The sequence below is a fragment of the Kwoniella bestiolae genome, chromosome 3 (assembly GCF_000512585.2).
Source record: "Kwoniella bestiolae CBS 10118 chromosome 3, complete sequence".
In the NCBI taxonomy this organism is placed as follows: Eukaryota; Fungi; Basidiomycota; class Tremellomycetes; order Tremellales; family Cryptococcaceae; genus Kwoniella; species Kwoniella bestiolae.
In genome coordinates this window covers 119,222-134,205 of record NC_089243.1, presented here as the reverse complement: position 1 = coordinate 134,205, position 14,984 = coordinate 119,222, and the positions used below count along the sequence as shown (strand labels likewise).

At 47.2% G+C, this 14,984-nt stretch overlaps 5 protein-coding genes across 5 annotated transcripts; 2 read left to right on the top strand and 3 right to left on the bottom strand.

Moving 5' to 3' along the window:
• Positions 1-890: 890 nt before the first annotated feature.
• On the bottom strand, positions 891-4,754 carry I302_104711 (uncharacterized protein; the record flags this gene model as incomplete). Its single annotated transcript, XM_019195786.1, has 10 exons — positions 891-1,186; positions 1,306-1,477; positions 1,602-2,674; positions 2,731-2,813; positions 2,879-3,113; positions 3,192-3,273; positions 3,340-3,546; positions 3,609-3,722; positions 3,793-3,879; positions 3,978-4,754. The coding sequence occupies 10 exons, from the start codon at positions 4,752-4,754 to the stop codon at positions 891-893; spliced, it is 3,126 nt and encodes a 1,041-aa protein (XP_019042609.1).
• A 382-nt stretch (positions 4,755-5,136) lies between these two features.
• On the bottom strand, positions 5,137-5,643 carry I302_104710 (uncharacterized protein; the record flags this gene model as incomplete). Its single annotated transcript, XM_019195787.1, has 1 exon — positions 5,137-5,643. One exon carries the CDS (start codon positions 5,641-5,643, stop codon positions 5,137-5,139), a length of 507 nt encoding a protein of 168 aa, XP_019042610.1.
• A 631-nt stretch (positions 5,644-6,274) lies between these two features.
• Positions 6,275-7,426, bottom strand: I302_104709 (uncharacterized protein; the record flags this gene model as incomplete). Its single annotated transcript, XM_019195788.1, has 1 exon — positions 6,275-7,426. The coding sequence occupies one exon, from the start codon at positions 7,424-7,426 to the stop codon at positions 6,275-6,277; it is 1,152 nt and encodes a 383-aa protein (XP_019042611.1).
• A 1,195-nt stretch (positions 7,427-8,621) lies between these two features.
• I302_104708 (uncharacterized protein) lies at positions 8,622-10,618 on the top strand (the record flags this gene model as incomplete). Its single annotated transcript, XM_019195789.1, has 5 exons — positions 8,622-8,739; positions 8,815-9,502; positions 9,583-9,837; positions 9,917-10,309; positions 10,426-10,618. The coding sequence occupies 5 exons, from the start codon at positions 8,622-8,624 to the stop codon at positions 10,616-10,618; spliced, it is 1,647 nt and encodes a 548-aa protein (XP_019042612.1).
• Positions 10,619-11,431: 813 nt separating this feature from the next.
• I302_104707 (uncharacterized protein) lies at positions 11,432-14,637 on the top strand (the record flags this gene model as incomplete). Its single annotated transcript, XM_019195790.1, has 5 exons — positions 11,432-12,314; positions 12,440-12,491; positions 12,563-14,020; positions 14,133-14,197; positions 14,276-14,637. The coding sequence occupies 5 exons, from the start codon at positions 11,432-11,434 to the stop codon at positions 14,635-14,637; spliced, it is 2,820 nt and encodes a 939-aa protein (XP_019042613.1).
• Between the last annotated feature and the right edge of the window lie 347 nt (positions 14,638-14,984).

Below are 14,984 nucleotides of genomic sequence, written 5' to 3'. Positions count from 1 at the left end.
CAGTGGGATTAGATGGGTATGGGTCAGTAGGACGGAAGAAAGAGAAGGAAGGAAAAAGATATCAACGGTAGCATACTATATATACTATTTTCCTTTTCTTTCCCCATTCTCAAAATCAGTTTTCTAGGTAGTCGTTGTTTACAATATATAATCGACAGTTATCTGATGGTTCCTGGAATAGTACTCGAGTACAGTAAGTAGAGGATGGAGGGTCCTTTGGATGTCTTGCATCGTACTGTACGAACGCAAAGATCGTCTCATCCTCACGCTCATCACATCAGCTCATCAATCAAGTATACGATACATGTACACGGGGAAACTGATAGGACAGCTGGTATCAGTCGTCTCTCAAGAGACGAGTTGGACTTGCTTAGCAGTAATGTGTACAGTATCTACATAATGCTGGTGGGCAATAGAGCGAGTTTGCCACCAGCAAACCGAATCCTCCTATCGTGCCAGAGTGGAGTGGCGAATCTTCCTTCAGACTGTTTTCGAGTCCAAATTTGCACTCGAAGGGTCAACCAGTCTAACGTTTGTTATGTTACCTTAAACTGTACCACGCACATCTCGATGCATGATAGAGTAGTGCCTGCGTATGGAAGCATGTACAACATTGATTTATCCTTGATCCACTAGTCATAAATGAAAACATAGCTACAAACCATAAATCGTCCCGTCTCTTGAACATTCTCCTTCCTCTTTCATCCATGTTGCCATGCATCCGCCACACATCCGACTCTGCCTCCTCTACCTTTCTCCTCCTCTCCGCCCTCCTCTCCTTCCCGCTCCGCCCCATTTCTCCCCGTCTCCTCTTACCTCGTGGTTTTATCAACCCCTCCGTCCCGCCTCATCCTCTCCCACATTGACTTGACTTTACGTATTCGACCAATCTACGCCCTCCCACTAGCCAAAACACCCACCATCTCCCCATTCTCCCTCTCAAGCCTCACAGTTTTCTCCACGGATTTCTGCATTTTATCCAATAACCACCTCGCCCTATCCCTTACAGCGGAATGTCCACCGAGTCCTAACCAATTACTTTCCACTCCTAAAGCTTGCGATCCTCCTTCCGTCGTGATTCCCTTGAGGGCGTTCAGCTCGTTCTCGTATGTCTTGATGTCATTTTCGGCTTTGGCAATTAGGGTGAGGTTGTACTCTATCTGATTGGAGGCTTTGAATATTGGGTCTGCGAATATAAAGTTGAGGCATTAGTTCACCTTGCATGTGCTATATGACCACAGATCATTGAGTGGCATACGTCATAGGTCGACACAAGTGATGGGCGCGATGGACAGCGATACTCACCATTGACCAAAGCCTCAAAAGCATATCTGAAAACAGGTTTCCCAGGTCTAACTTTCGAAGCTCTCCCATCGACGCTGTACGAAACAGAAACCAGCTCATGCTCTTCAAGCGCTTTCAAAGCCTGTTCAGCACCTTTGAATGGGAAATCCTGAAGCAAGTTGGCATATGAGATCTGAAACGAAGAATCACAGCGTCAGCTCATCTCCCAAAAATGACGTATATGACGCTTGGTGCTGTTCTCAAGATCTCCCCATAATCTGCTTACTGAAGGTGTAGCAAAGAAAGATCGCACTCACCTCGCCCTTGCTAGCCAGCTCCTTAACAACCCTCCAAGCCTGCGACCTATTCCACGGCAAACTCTTGGCATCTTCCGAATCATCACCAAACGCGGCCTTCCTCAATTCAATCGTATTTCTCAAGATAATATCCTCCACGGCATCTTTGATGGTCGTTCCGTTCCGTACTTTATAAACCAACGTCTCGAGATCTACCATTCTTCCACCAAGCTTGGAAATTTGGTTTGAATCTTCCACCGACAACTCAAATACGCCGTTATTCTGTTTTTCTTGTGTTGAAGTAGTGGACGAAGAGATGTTCTTCAATTTACTTCTAACGTACGCCAGGGCATTTCCCTCATCCGCATCTGCCAATCCAATATTATTGAGAGGTTTCGAAGGTAACGCCTTAGTCAAAGCTTTGGTAGCTGTCGCACCCTCCGTTACAATGATCACATGCGCTACCTTGTTCTCCACCAAACTCGCTCCCCACTCTGCTAAGACATTCCATAGGTCTCCTTTAGCAGTTTTCTGAGCAAAGTTCTTGAGTACAACAATAGGTAATGATTTGATTTCTTCCGTCTCAGCGTCCAGATCGGCATTAGCAGCTGCTTGAGCAGCTTTGGCGGCGATCTCCTCTGGTGAGGATGCTTTGGGTAGAGGGAGGGAAGCGGAGGTAGGTGGGACAGCTTCTCCCTTGATAGGGGCTATATCGTCCATCAATGGTGGTGGGGCGGCATCGAGATCGGATTCGAGATATGGTTCATCCCCTACCCCCAGTTCTGACATCACACCGTTACCGGCAATACAATCTAATCGCCCATCGTGCCATCCTCCTCGAGAGATCAGTCTTCGTTGTCGTTCTCTGTCGATGGCGATGGCAGCATCGTCTTTCAAATGCTGAGCCTCCTGTTGATGTTCTTGCTGTGCATGGGTGGAAACATCTTTCAAGGCCCCACCGACGATCTCAAGGATTTGTCGTAATTGTTGGTCAACGGGTGTCGAGAATCCAGCTTTCTGACCTATCAGACCCACTGCCGCCAAGTCGATCAGACCACTGACAGAGGACATGAATGAGAAGACGGGGTAGTAGCCTGTTAACAGGGGATCTCAGCTTAGTATTCTAGATTCTTTGGAGAAGATAACTGACCTGTCTGATCTGCCAGAGCATCAAGCAAACCTTTATCATTCTTCGCTTTAGCAATCTCAGCACAGTCGATGACTAGAGAGGGTCTACAGGCAATACGTCAGTCAGTATTGAGCTGAGTATTCAGCATTACAGATTCAACAATACTCACTTGGATTGTTGCTTCAGCACTCGACTGACCAAACTGACCTTACCACTGCCTGGTGGACCGGTGATAGTGATAAAAGTGTTGGGATATTCAGATAACCATCTCTCAACATCTTTCTCAGCCTCAACACGATCCTGCCATGCGTCCTTGCCTATAGCTTCTTCTGATTCACCGGTAGATGCTGACGAGGAGCTGAGGAAACCGAATGATGTGGGGAGGACGAATTTCTGTCGGAGGGCTACACCAAACACAACATGATTAGTATCATTGTGGAAGACCAATGATAGTAGGATGAAGCGGATGTGAGGGTGCTCACTCTTAATCAGCGAATACTGTTCGATATCCCACACTCCTTCCAACTTTGATCTAACAAAGAACGCTCTGATAGGGTCGAAGAACTAAGAAATAAGAGTCAGCTCTTGACAAGTACGGGGAGGATCGAATTGGCGTAGAAGCCGACTTACCGTATAACTCAGTGTACCGATCAAGAAAGCAATAACAGGTAATGCCAGTCTCGGATGCGCAGATATCCAATCTCGTATTGCGTGAGCTTTGAGAGGTCGTTCATAGTATATCCTTAATCTACTCTTAGGTATGGTAGATGATGAGGCTGATCCGGAGGTCTTGAGAGTGAAGTCTGCTGTATTGGTGGGAGTTGAGAAGCCGTGTAGCTGTGAGACCAGAATCAGCACAGCTGTTATGGTCTTACACAGGATCGGAAGACTGCACGTACACAATTTATAGCTATTGCTGCTGGAGACAATCTTGAGTAGGTGACTGTTGCGAAACGCAATGATCCAGCTGGGACAGGTGAGGGAGGTTGGATGTCTGCTATTCTACCGTAGGGCTGTGAAAGATGAGAAATAGTCAGCTCGGCCATGACGATGACGTGATACAGTACTATGGCTTGAGCTTACTCTAAACAAGGTATATAGCATCTCCTGGGACACATCCGGACCATCAAACTCTACCCTCAGTCTACCAGTGGGGAATCTGTTCATGTCCTGTAGGGTAAAAACGGGTGATCAGCTCTGTCCAAGACTACAGCCCAGATCGAGAAGGGAAGAAAGAGATTGTCTACTCTACAAGGGGACATACTCACCTCGGTCCACTGTCTCCCTTTCACGATCCAAACCCTCTCCGCCCCCGTACTAACTTCTATCCCCTTCTTCTCAACCTCATCACCCTTCTTCAGTACCCCCTGTTCAGCGCCAGTCGAATATAACGAATGGCCCGGGACAGCCGTGGTGTTATTAACCAAATTCAACTTCTGAGCAGCATACCAATCTCCCAACCAATTTGGCCATCCACCACTCGTCTTCGCCTTCTCATTCAGTTCTTCAATGAATAACTTTCCAGGTGTGGGCGATGAGGTAGATGGGGCGGTGGAGGATAGTTGACTACCTATTATATCCTTGATTTCCCCCTCTGGTCCCTCCTTCGACGCGGATGATGAGGTAGAAGGGGAAGTGCGAGGGATATACGAAAAGTGTAAGAATACACCACCATCTTTCCTGGATACTTCGAGACTCTCCAATTTGAACTCGTACAGATCTATCTGTCTTGTGATATCGTGTATCCTCTCCAACAGGCTTTCTTCTCTCAGGAGGGATGCCCAGGTGGGTCGGAAATCCCAGTAAGTCAATTTGAGAGGTAATACATTGGATATGTAGAATGAGGCTGATTGTCTGGGGTTGGGTATATCCGTGGAAGTGGGTGAGATGGGACTTATCGGTGGGATGGTCGAGTTCGCTCGGATGTGGATGGGATGAAGAGTGGATTGGAGGAGGATGGAAGGGGTTCGGGTGGGGAGACTGGATGAAGTACGTAGAGATGATCTGAGGGGGAGTGGAAGTGGTAGAGATCTTGGTCTGATCATCTTGAAGACGGTCTCACTCTCTGCTCTCGCCTAGACCTTTCTGGACAGTTATAGATGAAAAGGTGAAGAAGTGAAAGGATAAGGTGTTTACAATGTTGACATATATTTTCAGCTGAGAACAATCCTTAGTCTGTAGCCGATCAAGGAACGAAAGCCATCATGGCATTACGACATTACGTCATAGCTCATAAACCAGCATAATATTCAAAGATACAGTATCTCTTTCTTCTCTCATCGCATGCATCACATCCATCAAACATCAAACATCTCTACGAAAAAAGAACACAAGAAACTTCTTACTGACTTGACTTGCATATGATAAGCTACCACAGAGATTCAGCCTTGTCAACTCGGGCTAATTGTATTGATAATCACTTACAAGTCATACTGATACCTGAGGACTGGCCTGCTGTTCGACCTCCTTCATTCTCTTGGAATATCGCTCATAACATGCTTTACTGACCAGACAACAGACTTTGAGACATAACAAAGAAGCTGACGAGAGATGATCGAGAATCCGGAATTGTATGCGCAGAGGGATCGTCCTACGCGGTGGTGTCGCTTCTTTAGGGTTGAGATGGTGGAGATTGGCAGAGGAAGAGGCAAGAGAAGGTTTGGGAGGTAACGGATACTTGAGGGGTGATTTTTGGGGGTTGTACCGCTTGGAGGATCGATCATAGGGATGATATCGAGGGTTGTCGTGACGAGATTGGGCCTGTTGAATCTGACGAGGCGTATAAGGATATTGACCCGGAACCATTTGTTGATATTGGGAATGGGATTCACTGTTGGCCAGCGGGTACTGCTGATGCTGATACGGAGAGGGGTATCTCGGTCCAGAAGGAAGATTCAGAGGGATTCCCAAAGAGATGGCATTTCGTGTGAACATGAATTGGAGTATTTGATTGTTCTGGTGTAGTCGATCAATCATCTGCTGGAAGTTGTTATTGCCCGAAGAAGGGGGGGGGTGCGATTGGGGTGGTAGGAATGGTTAGGATTCATCGTTCAAGGAGTCGAGAGAAAGGTGTCAAACCGAGGGACAAGATGTATGAGTCTGAAGGGGTGGAGAAGAAGTAGAAGAAGAAGAGAAAAAAAAAGGATGACAAGAGACACAAGAGCTGGTGTGCGGATAGATAATGGTCCAACACATTTCCAGAACATTATCACGTCAGCTTCGAGTGGATCCGTGCGGATTGTCCGACCATCGTTATTAATACGATTGACGATTTGTTACTTGCACTCGAATCAGCCATCGTGGTTAGACGTACACGTATGGTATGTACATGATACAATACATTCGCGATTTGATAGTTGATACGCAGAAGCTCAATTACAAGGACACAAAGTATATTCGGTGAAGGATATGTGACCAATGATACTGGATTCCCCTCTAAGCTACTCAAACACGTTATCATGTCATTTTCTTACTTCTGCCGTTGATCTAGTAGCACAGAGAGCTCTGTCAGCAACGCAACGTATGTCAATGCAACATCGTCAAGGCCTCAACTCACCTCAATCACCTATCTCTTTCCACAGCAAATACAAGCATCCCCATCATCGGGCGTATAAACTTCTACCAACCCTTCGACCGGCCCAATCGGATTATCAGCATGATCGAACAGCACATCTTGTCCCTTCCAGTTAAGTAACTCGATCTTCTTGTATCGATTTCTGTTGTTGTTGGCAGTATGTGTGATTGTAGTCGAGCTTGAGTTTGGATTGGTATTGTTGTTGGAGTCGAAGTTCAGAAATGAGAGATCGTGCTCGTTCAGAACCAGCTTGTGAGGATGTCCAGGACCTTCTCTGAGGAAGAATCGCTGTTCCACATTCTCATCATGTTTGACCACACTTCGATGGGTGTTATGGAAGGTCACCGATCCTGTGTTGATCCATTTATGCTTGGGGTCGAGATAACCACATCGAGTAAGGACCGATGCACCTGGTTCCCAACCGATCGCAATTCGCTGTACGATCATATCAGGACTATCTATACAGATATGGGTGGGATTCAAGTTCTTCCATAACTTGCTAGAGGAAATCATCTTCCTATTATCTTTATAACAAATCGTCTTGTCCATGAGCGAACACCTCCCTTCAATTATGAGGTACTTGACATTCCTGAATAAACGGGAGGTTGAATCGAGATCACTATCTTGAGCTGATCTTTGGGAGTAAGCAGTAAACTCGCATACCAGGCCTAAAGTCGATCTGACATCGTTTTCCTTCGTGAAGCGGAGAGTCTCGCAGAGCTTGGTCACTCCCAGTCTTCTTTCTCTGTATTTGTGATACAACGATTCTTCCTCTTTGGTGAAGGGATGATATCCTTTACGATACTTGGGGTTCATCAACCTCATCTTGATGGGAACTTCGTAGGTCTTGATGTGTAAGTTTTTATATAGAATAGGTGCGTATCGAGAATAAAAGTCCTGGGAGACTCGAGTGAGGGTTTTGAGGTCTTCGAAGGACTTGGAGATGATGTCAAGGATATGAGCTTTGAGGTCGTCAGGAAGGGACTGGGTGAGGTCGGATAAGGATCGGGGACGGTTGACTTGACGAGACGAGGAAGAAGCGAAGGTGGAAGGAGGAGAGAGTACCTTTGATTGACGGGAGCTGGTCTGAGATGAACAGAAGGATACGACGGAGGAAGGGGACGGTGTTGGGAGAGCAGACATGATGGGTCTTTTTGGTTGTTCGGTCAGAAAAGGAAGGACGGGATGTTTGGCTCTCGTCAGCTCAGTCTTTCCAGACACCAGGGGCTAGGGGGCACTCACGTGGAAATGGGCAGACTTGTTGGCAATGTGTGCACACGGGTCAGATCAGGGAGGACAAGGATTGCGGAGTGGGGTTATTGACTGTTGAATAGATATGACAAGAAGAAGAAGAAGCATGATGAGAATCAGCATGTATTGTACCGTCTAGTTAGTGTATGTACAGCAGTATGGTGAGTGTCAGTGCGTTGAATCGTTATAGTATGCCACGTGGGAGGGTCCTTTGGACAATCTCCATCCTACAACGTACATGCATCAGCATCAGCATCAGTATCAGCATCGCCCTTGATCGTTCAGCACATGTGCCGAGTATATAAACAAACATCCAACAGATGAATAGGCTAGCTGGTATTTTACCCGGTAGCGCTTGGCGATTCCTTTCATTCGCTTGAAGTCTTGAAAGTTCACTGCACATTGCTTATCAAGCTGCCCATATCAGAGATGTATCTTGCAGATGATCATAAATAGTCAGACCCGACGATGATACCATCAAACGGTATCTCCTATTCAAACATCCCCAGTTAGTGAAGAACGTTTTCCAAGGCATAACGAACAGCACGAAGTTCATCTCAATGATAAGTACCTCCCATACCTTGCAGGCCATGATGCAACATCTATTCATAGATAACACCCCTTGTCTTACAGATGAACGTTCACCTTCAACCCACAAATCAGCGTAGAATATCTCGCAGACGACCTATCAGCCCTCACGCGACATCTCCGTCCATCTCAAAATAGCATCTCTCCATCTCACTTCACACTCAATCCACATATACGCACAACGTTCTTGGACCGCCGAGCATTCTCATACGCTACTTATCGATGCACGTGAGACAACACCCTCATGGGATACTCGAGAAGATGCTATTCTTAGAACCACACCATCGATAATAGCTACGGACATGGCCGCTTTCAGACGCACGTTCCAGAGATCTTCTTTTGATGGTGCCTGCTTTTCGGGTAATTGAGGTCCGATGACGTCCACCACTAATCTCTGCAAAGCTGAAAAAGCTCAAATGGAATGTTCAAGGTATAAAGACTTTTCTTCATCCAGATTGTCCTATCGGTAGACATCCGCCTCTACTGTATACCATCGAAAATGCTGTTCGTTGCGTTGCTTGGTCTGCTACCTTACCTCGCCAGTGCAGTAGTCTTAGACAAGAAGGCAGAGGCATATGTCGGCTCGACTACCTCTGATATTTTCCCTCCAACAGGTAGTAAGTCCCCTTCTTGCCCTCCTATCTTCTGCATGACCCAGCTGAATGACTGACTGACTGACTGTCAAACCATAGCCAAAGTGAACAGCGGCCTCTTCCCAGGAGAGACAGCCGTAGGATACCCCGGCGTGACCCTAACCGGCGTAGAGCCAGCCGCAGTGCAAACAGCCGCTTCCTACGCATACAACACCGGCTCCCTATCCTCCTATCCCTTAGTAGTGGACCAGCCGGAGGACAACTCCGGGGATATCGACATCTCAAAATACTGGGGTAATCTCTCACCGTGGTATTCCGTCCCATCCTCATTCTACGGTCTGAACGATACTTCTCCACTAGCTCCCAAGGGATGTTCAGTCACCCAGGTGCATCTCCTGTATCGACACGGCGCGCGATACCCCACCAGCGGATCTGCGCCGTACGTCTTCAGCGGGAAGATTGCCAATGCCACCAAGCAGCAGGGGGGATTTAATGCCACAGGCGAACTGGAGTTCTTGAATGATTGGACATTCAAGTTGGGTGCAGAGCTTTTAACGGTTAGTGGGAGATTGCAGAATTTCGCGCTGGGTGCGGCGTTCAGACAACAGTATGGGTATCTCCTTAACAACTTTACCGAGGCTGGGACGTTGCCAGTATTCAGGACGGAAAGTCAGGATAGGATGGTGAAGACTGCGGAGAACTTCGCGGCGGGGATGTTTGGCGTGCCGGAGTATATGGATCAGGTCAATATTGAGATTATGGTGGAGACGAGCGGGGTTAATAATACGTGAGTTTCGAATCCAGCTTGATTTTGGCATCGCTATTATAGGTGATTGGCACTGATATATTTGCATTGATCTTTTGCAGCGGTGCACCTTACGAAACCTGTTCGAACAGCAATGTACCTTCCCGAGGAAGTATCGGATCAACCGCTGCCAACGCATTCGCCAAAAACGCATTTAACGGGACGATCGATAGACTTCAAGGTCAAATAACCGGAGTCAACTTCACCTCAACCGATATAATCGCTATGCTTCAATTGTGCTCGTACGAGACCGATGCTTTGGGTTATTCGGCGTTCTGCAAGCTGTTCACCAAAGAGGATTTCGAGAATTACGAGTAGTGAGTACCGGCCATCCTGTCCTCCCATGCTATACTGAGCGCCGTAGTGATGAATGTACTAATCAGTATGATGTTAAAGCTACTACGACATCTCATTCTACTACAACAACGGCCCCGGTTCCCCCGTATCAGCCGCCCAAGGCAAAGGATTCTTATCCGAATTCGTCGCTCGATTCACCCAGACTCCCAACCCTACTGCCGACTCATCAATCAACTCAACATTGGATAATAATCCGACCTACTTTCCACTGAATCAATCTATCTACGCGGATGCGACTCGCGAAGTGATTCTGCTGGATACCTTCACAGCGTTGAACTTGTCTGCACTGTTTAGTACCGGTCCATTACCTGTGGATAAGAGGACAGACAGCTCGTTCAAGGCTTCTCAGGTGGTACCGTTTGCTACTCATTTGACTATTCAGGTGTTGGAGTGTGGGGATATGAGTCCATCAAAGCAGATTAGGTTTATCTTGTGAGTCTCCCCTACCCAGAATTATCACCACCAGACTTTATTTCCACGACGCTATCCACGTTCTTCTGAGCTCTGAATGACCAGAAGACTAACGATGTTGACGGTTGATCTTGCAGGAACGATGCTGTTCTCCCCATTGATCAATCATACCCAGGCTGCGAATGGAACAAAGACGGCTTATGCTCCTTCGATACCGTTGTCAGTGCCTTACAGAAGAGAGTGCAAGAAATAGATTGGGAATACGATTGTCATGGGAATTATACTGCTTCTCCTGGGCAGGATTATAATGGTCGAGCACCGAGGGCATAGACAAGCTTGGAGATGGAAGGTATGTAGTGAACGGGACAATCAACAAGTATAATTGGGTATTCAACATAGATGTGATCAGGTTAAATAGTTATAATGCATATATTATCATAAGGTACATATACATGACAAGTAGTTTCCATCATTCGCCACTACCTTGTACCTCGTCGAGAAATTTGCCTGATCCGTTTGCAGTTATGCTATCGATATCACTGCCGGCATGAGCTACTACCCTTGTAGCTATGCAAGCATGGGTCGAAAGAAGCTCTGCGATGTGAGACAGGTACATGGAGTAGAGTTTATCAGATCTATATGATGTATAAAATTAAATTTAGGTGCCACTTGCCGCACCAATGCCAAGAAGAGGGAGGTGGTCAACGCGTCACAAGGTAAAGTTCAACAGAGTCACGTAACCACCTCACATCCACATTCAACCTACATTCATTCCTCCCATCTCCTTATCATCCTGCTTCATGCTCTGCGGAATAGAGTATATTGCATCGGGATAGTATCACAGAACCGATTGTAACACCATCCGAAAGCTGCTGGACAGATTTCTCAAGCCAGACTAGACTGTATTAGACATTGAAAGTGTGGTCGATTATCAGGACGCAAGGGGATAACTGAGGACCGGATCGTAGAGTCTTAGTGCGTATTAAACCTCATATACCTTTGACGGCGCTCACCATCTTCCTTGGATTCTTTGTCCACGTCCTCCCCCTTGGCTCATGTCACTCTCGCCATCCCCACAGATACAGCACTATCACTTGGGAAACCAAAACATCCCTTCTTTACCCCTCGACCCTCCCCCGAGCGATGCTCTCACCCAAACAAAACGGAAAGACCATGCCCTACACACCAGCCTACACCCAAGACGTCGAAAAGGGTCTGTCATCCCCTACGAAGATCGCAAGGCGATTCGTAAGCAGGAAACCCCGATGGATCGTCGGGGGATTAATCTTGTTCGGAGTGGTATTCTACTTCTACGAGAGTGGACCACCTCTCCCACCTAAAGACTTGGCTCCTCCACATCCACCACATCATCATGGTCCACCACCCGGACATGGCTGGTCAGCAGGAGACGAGTGGGATGAAGACCACAACGACGACGACGATGACGATGATGAAGAGGAAGAGGAAGATGAAGAGGATGAAGATGAGGACAAGGGGTGGAAGAACTGGATACCATTCGGTGGGAAGCCCAAACCACCCAAAGTGGGAACAGAACCTACCAAGACATCCACAGAGATACAATATGATTTCGTACTAGATAATAACGGGGATCAATACGTCACCAATTGGGTCCAGCCTATCGCACCTCTCCATCCGGATTTGTCGCTCCTCCCACCCCCTGAAGACTTGTTACCAGAGATCAATCTCCGAGAATCTTCACCACCGAGAGAAGAGGTGTATCCGGACGATAAACTCCGGATGATCATCTCCCCCACACCGGACAATGAGGAGATACCTAGGAATACTATTCCTCCTGACGCATGGGCTACTAAATGGATGGAGGAGAGACGACCGGAGGATTGGAAGGGCCAGAAAGGGGATATGAAGAAGGTGCAATGGAGTGGGTTCGCGAGAGGACGGGATAACTGGGAGAACGCAAAGCAGAAGAAGGAGAGGGAGAAGAGGAGAGATGCGGTCAAGAGAGGGTTCAAACATGCTTGGGAGGCTTATAAGAGGCATGCGTGGGGTGGGTGATGAGATTCTTGTCTTGACCTTTTCCGACATCATTCCCATTTATCTCTGAGATCTTTCTATGCAGCAACGATCGTCATCACTGATAGAGAGGATTATGTGCTGATGTACGCTTGATAGGCCACGACGAAGTCAGACCCATCTCCCAGACACCGTCTGATCCATTCAACGGGTGAGTAACTATATCACTATCTCCCTCCGCGTGGCCATATGGTCCTAACATAAACCTATGCTCGTGCTTAGATGGGGCGCTACTATCATTGACTCCCTCGACACCCTCCTCCTCATGGGCTTCTCAGACGAATACAACCTCTGTCGCCCGCACATCAACCAAGTGAACTTTCACTGGGTAAACGGTCGGGACTGGTCATCAGGCTACATAACAGAAGATGAAGATGGGACAGGTGAAGTATACGCCCTCCCAAGGGATAAAGGCGTTGGTTTACCAGTGTTCGAAACTGGTATTCGGTACCTCGGTGGTCTACTGGGAGCATATGACCTATCAGGTGACAAGCTCTTAGTAGAACGAGCAGAAGATCTAGCCAATGTATTAGCCAAGGCATTCGATACGGTTTCTGGATTACCTGCTGGGCGGATCGATCCTGGTCTACCTGCCGGCGAGCAGATCCATCTTTCGACGGTCTCCATCGCAGAGGTCGGATCGATGTCATTAGAGCTGATCAGATTATCTCAAGTCACAAACGATAGGAAATGGTTCGACCTGGCTCAGAGGGCGATGGAATACCTTGAAGAGAGGGTTATACCGCGTTCGACTCAACCTCCCTTGATTCCTATGTGGTTCCAACCTGATGCTTCGATAGAGCATGTCCAAGCTGGAGGATTTACTTTTGGAGGACTAGCAGATTCATACTATGAATACCTCATCAAGACCTACAAGTTACTAGGGAACAACGAACATGCCGAAGTGTGGAAGAAGGTATATGCGGAATCTATAGATAAAGCCAAGGAAATACTATACAAGGATATAGAGGTCGTACCGGACAGAGAATTATTTACGATTGGTAAATTTGAGCATGGCCGATTAATACACGAATTAGAACACTTGACTTGCTTCGCAGGAGCCATGTTGGGCTTGGGAGCGAAGTTGTTAGATGGAAGAGACGGGGATATGGTGGATGCCGAGAAGTTGACGAGGACATGTTATTGGTTATCTGCCGATACGCCTACAGGACTTCAACCCGAGGTTATGGAATGGTATCAACCCCACGAGGTTGAGATGATGTATGAGAACGTTACGTTGGAAAATAGCGGAATGTATAGACCACCCCTTTCATCTCAGGATATAGAAGATGCCGTGAACAGTGGTGAAAATATACAGGGAACACATAAAGATATGAATGGCCTATTGCGGTGGAACAACGACGGATCCATCGTGACTTCCCGAGATCCCTCCGACGATCCAGTACAATATGCGAGAAAGCTAAAGGGACGACCTACAGGAGCTAGAAAGGTAGTAGGGAGGGGTATCAATCGACCTGAGACAATCGAATCGATCTTCTACATGTACAGGTTGACTGGCGATAGGTCGTGGCAGGAGAAGGGATGGAAGATGTTCGTGAGCTGGATGGAGACTGCTAAAGTCGATGGAGGGGTTTCGAGCGTGGATGATGTGACGAAAGAAAGGGGTCAGCTGAGGTATGGAGATAATATGGAGAGTTTCGCGCTGGCTGAGACTTTCAAGTGGGTTGCCTCTCTACGACCTCTCTTCACTTACTCTCTTTATCTACCTTCTGCACACCATCAGTGGGGTTTAGTATATATATTGAAGGGAAAAAGCTAACTTGTGATATAGGTATCACTTCCTCCTCCAATCTGAACCTGATATCCTCTCATTAGACGACTACGTCCTCAACACAGGTCAGTCCAATGCTCCATCAGCATAACACTACCATCCCTCACTGATACTGACAAACGCTATTTTATCGATCAACGCAGAAGCACACCCATTCCTTGTCAATCCCAAACTCGACCCCACCTCATCCACATCTCACGTACGATATTGGACCCCCTCGTCCGACCAGAATCTAGGCGTAAGAAGCCAAGGAACCAACACTCAGAAATTCGCTCGGTTGAACGTGATAGATAGAATAAGGGGTCCAGCGAGGGGTCCACCAGTAATCCAACATTTCGGTCAAGGTGGGCCAGGCCAGGGTCCACCACCGCCCCCTGGAGGGGGAAAGGGGATGGGTGGTGGAGGGGGTAGACCGGGAGATAGACCGAAACCCCCTCCTGGGTTTGGGATGAAGAAGATTAAGGTTGGGGAGGAGGGGGGTGCGAAATTCCCTGATGATTTTTAGTTCCGGCGATAGTGATCACTAGGGAAGGATGATATTGGATCTTCATCTCTTTGATGGGATATATAGGATGGTACAAATTTACAATATGAGTTTACCTTGATACTGAGGGTGATGCCCTAGGTTGAGAGACCGCATAGTATATATATATATAGTCGGTATACAACAGATTTTGACGATGCTTTCAAGAACGACGACATGTATCAATACTTCATTCGTAAATTGCTATATCCATACAGTATGAAATCACATATTTCGTTCATCTTTCATGGATAGCATAGATGGATATTCATACTTCATTTTCTGAGATACAAAACATAGCTACAACGGACTCGCAAACCAATAGACGC